Source organism: Lathyrus oleraceus, chromosome 3 (genome assembly GCF_024323335.1).
Source record: "Lathyrus oleraceus cultivar Zhongwan6 chromosome 3, CAAS_Psat_ZW6_1.0, whole genome shotgun sequence".
NCBI classification, from domain to species: domain Eukaryota; kingdom Viridiplantae; phylum Streptophyta; class Magnoliopsida; order Fabales; family Fabaceae; genus Lathyrus; species Lathyrus oleraceus.
In genome coordinates, this window is record NC_066581.1 from 149,706,094 (window position 1) to 149,717,925 (window position 11,832).

At 35.6% G+C, this 11,832-nt stretch overlaps 1 protein-coding gene across 1 annotated transcript; it reads left to right on the forward strand.

Moving 5' to 3' along the window:
• The first annotated feature begins 5,366 nt into the window (after positions 1-5,366).
• On the forward strand, positions 5,367-10,525 carry LOC127125906 (UNC93-like protein 3). Its single transcript, XM_051054767.1, has 10 exons — positions 5,367-5,798; positions 5,893-6,056; positions 6,215-6,278; positions 6,368-6,481; positions 6,586-6,630; positions 9,124-9,380; positions 9,495-9,585; positions 9,729-9,841; positions 9,937-10,060; positions 10,228-10,525. Exons 1-10 carry the CDS (start codon positions 5,619-5,621, stop codon positions 10,414-10,416), a joined length of 1,341 nt encoding a protein of 446 aa, XP_050910724.1. The 5' UTR covers positions 5,367-5,618; the 3' UTR covers positions 10,417-10,525.
• Positions 10,526-11,832: the final 1,307 nt, after the last annotated feature.

Sequence of the window (11,832 nt, forward strand, 5' to 3'; positions counted from 1 at the left end):
TTCCGGTTTGGTATGATGTATACCAGAACTCTTTCTTAAAGACTTCCGGTTTGGATGAACTAAACCAGAACTCTTTTAAGAAGTGTTCCGGTAGTCAACCTTTTATTTTTCCACACCGGAACTCTTCTTTGAAGTGTTCTGGTGCGTTTTTTATTTTATTTTAATTTTTTTTTTTAATTTTTAATTTTTTTTTATAATATTTTTTAATGGTTCGAAGACGAGGTGCAAATGGTAGGATTCCAGACCGCACTTTAGACCGGAGTGCATCTTCATCTGCAGTTGAGCCGGCTGGATATCCAGGAGGGTCGTACAATACGTCTCTTTTGGTGAAGTACGAACATCATGTTGCTCGACATTTATGGTTTGGTGAGGTAAATAAACGAGATATATTTGAAAATAAATAATAGTTGAATATTTTATATTGTGTTTTCTAATTTGTGTTTAATTGTTTTTAGGAAAGAGGTCCAAAGAAAGAGTTAAAGGTTGCTGGACATGGACTGAAGCTGACATCTAGGGTTCCATTGGCTCTTCCACCACAGATGGAGAGTTGGGTATCTAGATCTGGTTTATCTTCACTTCAGAGAACTAGTCTGAACAAGATAGACACAAATCTTGTCTTTGCATTTGCGGAAAGATGACATCTAGAGACATCTTCATTTCACATGCCGTTTGGTGAAATGAGCATTACTTTGGATGATGTCTCATGTCTGCTTCACTTGCCCATCAGGGGTGTCTTCTGGAGTCCTCAGGATGTCACGGAAGAGGTAACTGTTGAACTTGCTGTTGACTACTTAGGAGTGTCACAGGGTGAGGCACAATCACATGTTCGTAGCTGCAGGGGTTCATATTATAAGTTGGAGTGGTTATATGATTTATTCGTACAACATAGAGTTGCTTCCAGCTGGGCATATGTGACCAGAGCATATCTTTTGATGTTGGTGGCATTTTTGCCGATAAGACCTTTACACTTGTAGAGGCACGATACCTCCTACTGTTTACGGACTTAGATAGATGTTCAGGATATAGTTGAGGAGCAGCTGCACTAGTTACCCTATACAGATATCTTGAAGATGCGTCCATGTTCAGTTGTAAACAGCTCGGTGGATATCCTACTCTCCTACAGGTATATAATTTAATTTTGTTTATTAAGTGTTGGATTCACTTTATAAAATATGTTAACTTAATTTATTTTATTTATTATGTTTGTATTTTGTAACAGTGCTGGATTCACGAGTACTTTCCAACTGTTGGAAAAAGGGGGGAGAATTGGAAACCAACTGATAATTGTGGTCTTCCTCGAGCGATGAGATGGTCGTATAGGCAAGGAGTCCTGAAGGTTGATGATTTACGACCTATTTTGGACGAGCTGACACCTGCCGACGTCATATGGCGTCCATTTGAGGATCATAGAGCATGGTGTCAGTTTGATGAGTTATGTCTCTACAGGGGGTGTTTGAAGTGGGGTGACACAGTTGTTCCATACTTGTCTGATAGATGTTTACGTCAGTTCGGGTACATGCAATATGTTCCATCCCCACCTCTTGATTGTATAATGGCGACGAATATTGATGTTGATTGGATTGGTTACCATCAGAGCGTTATCGCTGTGATCCGTCCAACTACCCTGGCCACCACTCCATCTGATGTAGAAGATGGTTATCTGGAGTGGTATTATTGTGTTTCGCATCCACAGTTGGTCCCTCCCCATCGTGACGATCCAAGAGAGGTACCAGTTCCTGTATATGACACCGGACCATCTAATCCTGATTGGGCTCGTGTATCTACATTGATTCATCGTTATCTGAGACAGGTTAATGCCGAAGAGGAAGATCCACAGTTTGCTGATTTATTTGAAGCTTTGCATATTTCTCGTTCACATTGATTTATGTATTAAGTTTTAGAACTGAATATAATAGACATACTATAAAATTCATATTTTGATTACATATTCATGTTTTGAGTATATATTCATGCTAATATAGGTGTAAGTAATTGCCAATGTTGAAGATGTTCTGCAAATCCTAACATCTAAGACGTTGCTGTAAGAGAACGAAATTTCCTCCAATCTAATGTGACCGATGGCAACGGAAACCCCTCTTTCATGTTAACGTGATAAAGTGAAATAATTAAAATATTAAGTCATATAAAATATTAAGTGAAATAATTAAAATATTAAATCATATAAAATAACTTGTCATACAAAATACGTACCTGAACCCAATGATTTTGGTTAACAAAACCAATGCAATAAATAGAGACATTTGATGAATGTGAACTTGTCATAGGAAATAAAGTCATGCACGGATTGCCTAAACAGACAAGTACAACATTATAACGATTCGCTATCAAGTAACCCATATCTGGTAGAGTCAACCATTTTTCAGGTGGCTGTGAACCAAAGGATTCTATTATCAAAGATTCTCTCACTTCTGACAACCGATTAGAAAATAACTTGTCATACAAAGTTGATCTATCATTGTCTATTATTTCCAACCCCAACTCTCTACAAACCATTGGCCAACCATCCTCACCATATCCATGCAATGATGCAATGACTCTAAATCCACAATTACCATCTGATTCAACATTAACTACATCTTCAATGTATATGATTAGGAAATTGAAGAGTGAATTGTGGTTGCTTCTTTGATAATTTTAACTTCTTCGAAGTCTGTGATGGTTGAGATTGCCTTTGTGAAGATTGAGATGCCTTATCAACATACTCATGATACGAAGGGTCCCTATAAACATCATATTCTGCTGGATTTTTCCCTTTCTTCTTCACTCCTCCTTTGGTTTTTAGTTTCTCGGGTGGTGGACATAATGAAGTCATTGTTGGGTATGCTAGTTCACATACCCTACTCTTTAATGCCCTTTTCCCAATAACATCTAATGACCTAAATCGTTTCCACAATTCATCCATTGCACAAGTCATATCCACCTCTGATCCATCATCTGCACCTACCTCTAACTCAACTTCCATAGTTAGTTTCCTCCAATGAACATGAACAACATCTATGGGTATCGATATACCACCTAGTGCGTATCTTCCTAACTCACAAGCACAAGGTAACCCATAAGATGTTCTAAGAGTACAACCACATATTTGCCAGTTAGTTCCAACATAATCAACTCTCAATAACTCTTCAGCAATACGTCTCAAAGCAGCTCGAGACACGGAACCACACAAATAACCATAAAAGGGACTTATGTGCGCGTGCTCAACTTCGTAAAAACTCTTTTGAAAAGAAGCTCTAATGTTTCCCAGTTGTAACCTCAAGTTGTTATTCATAGCTTCCCAATATTTGACCATGTCACTTATACTGTTTCTTAACATCTGCTTTAACTTCCAATGAGCAGATTCAACCCTAAAAATATTGAAAATAACACATAAAAAATACATAGAAAAAATATCACATATAAAAATAACACATAAAAAATTATAAGACGTAGTCGTTGTGTTACCCAAATGTAGCACTCGATTAATCCATGCTCCAACAAATCTATGTCTATGTGGAGTCAACCATGTGTCTTTCACATAATTCATAAATCCACTATAATCAGCACATGCTTGCTCAAGTTGATGCAACCGTTGACCATACTCAACCTCATCACTAGCCCAAACAACTTCCATCCATAATGTGTCTATCATCTTTTGCAGGTCATTCACCACATGTTGTTTGCATTTGGCACCAACGTTTTTGTTAATGTAAAATCTACATAGCAAATTAATCGACCTGGGAAACACAATTTCAATTGTTTTCATCAAAGCAAGATCTCTATCTGTCAAAATCACTTGTGAACACAAGTCTTTCTTCACAAACAACTCTTTTAGTTTCTCCAATACCCAGCAAAAATTCCCTGTCTGCTCAGGCTCCATATACGCAAATGCAACAACAAAAGTCAATTCGGTTGATGTCATGCCAACAATTTCAAACAAAGGTTGTCTATATTTGTTTGTCTTGTAGGTGCTATCCATAACTAACACAATCGGAAAAATATTCAACAACTTAACTGAATCAGGATGGGCCCAAAATATCTCTCTCACAACATCCGAGTCATCCTTTTTTCTACTCTAATAGACATAGCCTGCATGCTCAATAAGCTTAAATAGATGTTGTATCTCACTTCTAGAACCTCTTATCTCTTTTTGTATCACACTCTTATGCTTGTATACTTGCGTAATCCGAGTGACATTCTCAGGATCTCGGTCTTGCAAGGAAAGCAATATGTGTCTAGGTGGTACATGTCTCTTTGTCAAATCAACGACATGTTGCTTCTCATCTGTGGTCAACCTACCAATAAAGGAATGACCTTCTAATCTATCAAGTAAACCATGATTATGTAACCCACATTTTACATCAATCTTCCAACTAGACCCATCTTTCGCCGGAGTCGACCTGATTTTAAATGGGCATCCACATTTCTTGGACGCACTTTGGGTACCACTATCAGTACTCTTGTGTTTTCCACCTTTATCATAATCAAATATTAATTTGTTACTTCTCCCTCTCTTCCCTGTTTCAGTATCTGAACGACTGATAATAACAGTTACTTTATTATCGATTCCAACCTCTTTAATCCATCTGATCACCTCTTCTCGTGTACCAAATCTTTCAGTCGTTATAAACGCATCAGAAGTATCTACACATATTTGGAGAAGATTTTCCATTCCTGCACAATAATTTTTTTTTAAAAAAAATTAAAAAAAAAGAAGCAAAATAGAACACTTCTTGAAAGAGTTCCGGAACACATAATACACAAACCGGAAGACTTCTTCAAAGAGTTTCGGTATGTGTCACTTTGTTTACCGGAACTCTTTCAAGAAGTGTTCCGGAACGTGATTTTTTCCTTAAAGAACCGGAACTCTTTCGTGAAGACTTCCCGTTCATTACTTTGTCTGTTCTGGATGTCTTTTGTGAAGTCTTCCGGTTTGGAAAAAATACATACCAGAAGTCTTTTTTCAGGAGTTCCGGTGCGAGGGTGAAATGTGTAATTTTTGAAAATTTTAATTGAATGATAAAAATGAAATGATAAATTGGTTAAAATCAATTAAGAGTAGCATTGGTATTTTTGAAGAATTGTAGGAGTATGAGACTAAACGTAAGGGTACGAAATAAAATTTTGTTTTTATGTTTATTTGTAATTTATATCTGTGCTCCTCCTCAGTACTTGCTTGTATTCTTTTTCCTTATCTATGCTCTTTAATTTCTAAATTTAAAACTATGTACCAGAGTCCTGCATTATAATGGATGTAGGAGATACAAATAATAGTATTTGATTATAAAGTTAAGTAAAATGACAAATCTTACGAGACGGTGAAACTTAGGATAATAAATATAGTAAATGTAGTAAATAAATAAAGATATTTGAAAATGAAACAGAGAAAAAGGGTCAACGATAAATAAATATGAATAAGAAGAAGAATCAAACTCAAAGAAACTGTTACTACAAGATTCCGAATCTTCACTAATTTCCAATTCTTCTATGCATCGTGCCGGCGATTTTTCTGTCGCGGCGTCAACGTCGTGACGCAACCAAATTACTATTATTAGGTTTTCGATTCTTTCTTCTATGTTTAAATAAATATCCATAAACTGGATCCAGAACTTGAATTAATGGCTTCTGTAATCACTCATCACGACGAAGAAACGCCATTGGTTACCGCCGATGAATCACCGCTTCAACTTGAACCACACAAAAGCCACAGCAGAGATGTTCATATTTTGAGTTTAGCGTTTTTATTGATCTTTCTTGCTTATGGAGCTGCTCAAAATTTACAGAGCACTCTCAACACTGTTAGTTTTCATTTCTATTAAGTTACTGTTTTAGTAAATTGGATGGTGAATTTGAAAGCCGGTGAGTAATTGTGATGGTTTTTTGATTTTTTAGGAGGAGGATTTGGGCACCACTTCGCTTGGGATACTTTATTTGTCGTTTACGTTTTTTTCTCTGTTTGCTTCTTTGGTGGTGCGGATTCTTGGATCCAAGAATGCTTTGATTATTGGAACTTCTGGTTATTTGCTATATGTGGCTGCGAATTTGAAGCCTAATTGGTAACTGCAAGTTAGAGTTTTCTTGTTTTTGATATTCATGTATTACTATTCTTGCTTTGATCATGAACTGTGTTTGATTTTGATGAGTTTATCATGAATATGATTCTAACTTATTTTGCATATGATTGGTTAACCATTGAGGAGTGACTGTTATGCAGGTATACACTGGTTCCAGCTTCTGTGTATCTTGGCTTTTGTGCTTCTATAATATGGGTTGGACAGGTGCATATAACATGTTGAAGTTCCACAGTTCCTACCTATTGTCATTACTAGTCCTCCATATCTTTACTGATCTTAGTTTGAACTGTCAGGGAACATATCTAACTTCCACTGCACGTAGTCATGCTATAGTTAACAATTTACTCGAAGGTGAAGTAATTGGTGACTTCAATGGGGAATTCTGGGGTGTGTATGCACTTCATCAGGTCATAATATTTTTATTCAAGACTGGTTGGCTTTATTTTTATGTTTCTTTACAAAAAAACTACTTAGAGTTCAAAATTGATTCTTTTTTAAATCTGTTTTGCAGTTTATTGGAAATCTTATTACATTTGCTCTACTTAGTGATGGGCAGGTATGTGGTGGTTGGTCTTCATCTTTTGATAATACTTTTGTCATCTTTTTGCTTTAATAATCAAGTAATTATATTTTTCATGTTTACACGTTCTTGTGACAATTATGAATGAAAAGTTGCTGCTTATGATGGAAAATAAGTAGTTTATGATTAACAGAAATCTTGGTCCAAATTTTGTTGAGCTTTAGTATTTCTATTAGAAAAGCACATAACTTTTGATGTACTTTTGCCACAATCCAGGTTATGCTAATAACTAACACAAACTTTGTCTTTTGTATTCATGTTGTTTTAGTTATAAAATAGAACAATTGTAGTAAAGGCATAAAACTACAAAAGATAGAAAAAATTAAATTAGTTTTCACAGCTCAAACCAAGATAACAAAACAAAAGTTCAATTATGAAAACTAAAGTTGATACTCCAATATTTAGCTTTCTATAGGAAGATTGCTTCTTATCTTCTCTTTAGCTTGCTCCATTGCCTCATAAATAAAACCAGTGGTTGGTTCGTCCATTGAATTCACCAAACGAAGCACTTTGATCAAAGGATATGCACCTTTTAAGCAAATCAAAACATTTTTCCAAAACTCATCGTCAAAAATCACATCCTCAACGGATTTTCCAACATTTGTTTTTGCAAACAGACTTGACTTCCATGACTTGGATTTGAACATTTTTCTCAAAGCTCCTTTGTTCTCATAAGATAGTCTAAAGTCAAGTAAGACATGACACATCGAGTAATACTCGGTTTCACCAAATCTATTCCTTTTGTGAAGCTATGCAACATAGAAACGATAGAATCCCTAGAATAAATAAAGGTTGTAATTTTTTTACCCTTTGTAATTGTCTTTTCATATATCGGTATCTTCTTCTCGTAGTCTTCCAATATCATCTCAATACAGTGTGTTACACAAGGTGTCCAATACAACCTAGTCCTCTTCTCCATCAACATCTCACCTGCCGCTTTATAGAATGGTGTATTTTCAGTCACAATTTGAACAACATTTTCTTCTCCAACCTCTTCAACAATGTCATTCATCATCTTAAAGAGTTTGTAAGGCGTCTCCGACTCCAACATATCAGATGCATCAATAGACTTCAAAAAGTATGTTTTCTTTATACTGTTGGCGAACAAGTTCAGTATGACTCTCTTATTGTCAGTCCAGGCATCAACCATTATAGTGCAACCTCTTGTCTTCCATACAACTATGTGTTCTTCCAGGACTTTATTTGTCGACTTAAATGCTTTCGTCAAATATTTCTCTTTAATCTCATTGGTATACGGTGGCTCAAATTTGAGAAAACAATGCAAGAAGAGGCGGTACTCAAATTTGAGCCACCGTATACCGATGAGATTAAAGAGAAATATTTGACGAAAGCATTTAAGTCGACAAATAAAGTCCTGGAAGAACACATAGTTGTATGGAAGACAAGAGGTTGCACTATAATGGTTGATGCCTGGAATGACAATAAGAGAGCCATACTGAACTTGTTCGCCAACAGTCTAAAGAGAACTTACTTTTTGAAGTCTATTGATGCATCTGATATGTTGGAGTCGGAGACGCCTTACAAACTCTTTAAGATGATGAATGACATTGTTGAAGAGGTTGGAGAAGAAAATGTTGTTCAAATTGTGACTCAAAATACACCATTCTATAAAGCTGCGGGTGAGATGTTAATGGAGAAGAGGACTAGGTTGTATTGGACACCTTTTGTAACACACTGCATTGAGATGATATTGGAAGACTACGAGAAGAAGATGCCGATATATGAAAAGAGGATTACAAAGGGTAAAAGAATTACAACCTTTATTTATTCGAGGGATTCTATCGTTTCTCTTTTGCATAGCTTCACAAAAGGAATAGATTTGGTGAAACCGAGTATTACTCGCTGTGCCATGTCTTACTTGACTTTAGACTGTCTTTATGAGAACAAGGGAGCTTTGAGAAAAATGTTCAAATCCAAGTCATGGAAGTCAAGTCTGTTTGCAAAAACAAGTGTTGGAAAATCTGTTGAGGATGTGATTTTTGACAATGAGTTTTGGAAAAATGTTTTGATTTGCTTAAAAGGTGCAGATCCTTTGATCGAAGTGCTTCGTTTGGTGAATTCAATGGAAGAACCAGCCACTGGTTTTATTTATGAGGCCATGGAGCAGAGCTAAAAAGGAGATAAGAAGCCGTCTTTCTATAGAAAGGTAAATATTGGAGTATCAACTTTAGTTATATAATTGAACTTTTGTTTTGTTATCTTGGTTTTCCAGAAAGGACCATGATGTTGGCGCTATACATACTTTATCCTTTCCCTATTGTCATTTTAATTTTCTTTACTATGTTTGTCCAATATTTAGAAATATGTTAATATGCAAACTTTTCCAAGGAAGTCCAAATATGAGTTGGTTTTTTGCTGTATCCTTCAACAATGAGTTCTCGCTAGCAAGTTTTGATTTCGAGTATCTTACATATTCCTCGGATTTGATCTCGTTTCTCATCACTGCAGGGAGGAGGTACCAAAGGCACAACTTTATTGTTTATTGTATTCCTTTTCGTCATGACCTTTGGTGCAATACTAATGTGCTTCCTGCATAAACGGAGCGGTAATAGTAAGGAAGGATATGAGCATTCAGAATCTGATGCTGCTGAATCAAAGTCCCTTAAGTCTCTATGTAGTTCACTGACAAATGCATTGTCTGATGTGAAGATGTTGTTGATCATACCCCTTATGGCATATTCAGGTCTACAACAAGCATTTGTATGGTAATTTCATATGAACCATAAGTTATCTTCCTCATGATCTTCAATTATGGTTTGAGTTCTTGTTTTCTTTCCTGTCTATTTTGTAATGTTTGTTACTGAAATACTTTTTCACAGGGCGGAATTTACCAAGTACGTTGTAACTCCAGCAATTGGTGTTTCCGGTGTTGGTATTGCAATGGCAGCATATGGAGCTTTTGATGGAATAGTAAGTATTGACATGAAATGCAAAACTATAGTTTCTTGGGCGGTGGGTTGAAAGTGACAAGATTACGTCATGCTTGCAAGCATTTCTTTCTTATTTTCATATTTTATCTGTTTTTTTTCCTCTTAATTCTTTAAATATATCAGTGTTCTCTGGCCGCTGGTCGTCTCACATCCGGTCTCACATCCATTACATCAATAGTTTCTTTTGGAGCTTTTGCCCAAGCGGTTGTACTAATATTGCTCCTGCTAAATTTCAGGTTTGCAATATTCCTTATTTGGCTGATGTTTATGAATATTATTTTCCCCATGTAATTTCATTTCGCCTATTTTTTCTTTGGCGCCCCTGATACAGCATATCTAGTGGATTTCTCGGTACTCTATATATACTCTTTTTGGCTGCTTTATTGGGCATCGGCGATGGAGTTCTAATGACGCAGCTCAATGCTTTACTAGGCATGCTATTTAAGCATGACATGGTACACAAATGCAATCTACCCCTTTAATTACGCAGAAACACATTTTAATTTCATCATAGACATCCTCATTATTTATTGTTCTCACATTGTGCATATGCTCTTTCGCTTGATGCATTTGTTCTTTTCCTAATATCTCTAATGTCAAATTGATATACTTTGTGGTGCAGGAAGGGGCTTTTGCACAGTTAAAGATATGGCAAAGCGCTACAATTGCTATCGTTTTCTTTGTGGCCCCATACATTTCATTCCAAGCAGTTATCATAGTCATGTTGGTTATACTGTGCTTGTCATTCTGCAGTTTTCTATGGTTGGCTCTTAAGGTGGGGAATGTATCATCACCCTCCACCACTGAGTGAATATAATGTTTCTTTTACAATCTGTCGTCTTTGTTTTATGGTAGCATTGCTTTCAGATGATTCAATTGTATAGATGGTGTAATTTATTAGTTCATGTGGCTTTTTGTTATTTACGTCAATTAATTATTTATATGCTATTATAAAATAATTTAAATCGTAATTAATTTAATTAATTGTTTAATGTTAACATATAGGGTTCTCTTGGAGGTAAAAAAATTCATTTAATTAATTGTTTAATGTTAACATATAGGGTTCTCTTGGAGGTAAAAAAATTCATTTAATTAATTGTTTAATGTTAACATATAGGGTTTTCTTGGAGGTAAAAAAATTCATTTATATCAGTATGTTGATTATCTTCGACGATCCATAGGCCTTTTTCTTAGAGTAATAGAAATTAAAGTTATAGTAGTAATACAAAATAATCAAACAAATTTGATAGTTGTACATAAAAAACCACACGCTCAAAATTCAGCACAACAAAATTTGGTCAACAAAACCATCATTATGAGTCTCAAATCATTGGTCCTTTATACACCATTTTTCCATGCCAACTTCCTCAAAATTCAAAAGTAGTTGTGAGATTAGGTAATTTCACACCAGTTTTGAAAAATTTAAGTACCCACCCAAGAAACACCAACAAACAACTAACAATTTTATCCATCTCCTCAAAATGCCTCTTTGGCTCTCCTTACACTTGACAAGACCATGGCCAATACTCACCTATGCAACCACTTGGGTGACACTCTTAACCTTAACTGTGGCAGTGGCGTCAATCTCACCGCAGGTTACTTTTGTTTCAGCGATTTCTCCTTCTTCTTTGTTCTCTCACAAGTGTGAAAAAGATGGGTTGATTAGAATGCCATTGGATGTTCCTGGAGAGATTCTATGTATTCCTTCTCATTTGTTTGTGAACTCTAAGATTGATTTAATCGTTCCTCCAATCTTTGCTGCCTTGATTGTAGCAGCTTCAACTTTGGTGGTGAGGTTGTTGGCTTGTTTGTAGGAGAATGATCTAACTCTTCTAGATCAACTGACTTTAGATTTAGAGAGATATTATACTTTTTCTGTCTCATAAAAATGTTATATTTTGTGTACAGGAAAAATTGTTCTGCAAACTTTGTAATGATGTTAAGGTAACACGAGCCTGGGTTAAACTTACATGAACCGCATAGATTGGAAAAATTTGTGATAAAATCGTTAGTTCTGTCAACATAGATGTCATGGTCTTTGTAAATCTAAACAAACAATGAACATAGTAATCCTTTCATTCTAAAATAAAACATAATTAGTCAATTCACGCAGAGACTTAATTATAGTCTTGAAAAGTTCATTCTCATAATTAGATGATCCTCCCACATTTACACTTTAAAACATGTCCATTTTTAAATGACTGTTGTAAAGCATAACAAATCATTT

Excerpts from the sequence above, each read along its gene's own strand:
- LOC127125906 (XM_051054767.1), top strand. The coding sequence starts at position 5,619 with ATGGCTTCTGTAATCACTCATCACGACGAAGAAACGCCATTGGTTACC. Across the intron at positions 6,631-9,123 it reads CTCTACTTAGTGATGGGCAG|GGAGGAGGTACCAAAGGCAC; the intron begins GTATGTGGTGGT and ends TCATCACTGCAG. Across the intron at positions 9,381-9,494 it reads CTACAACAAGCATTTGTATG|GGCGGAATTTACCAAGTACG; the intron begins GTAATTTCATAT and ends ACTTTTTCACAG.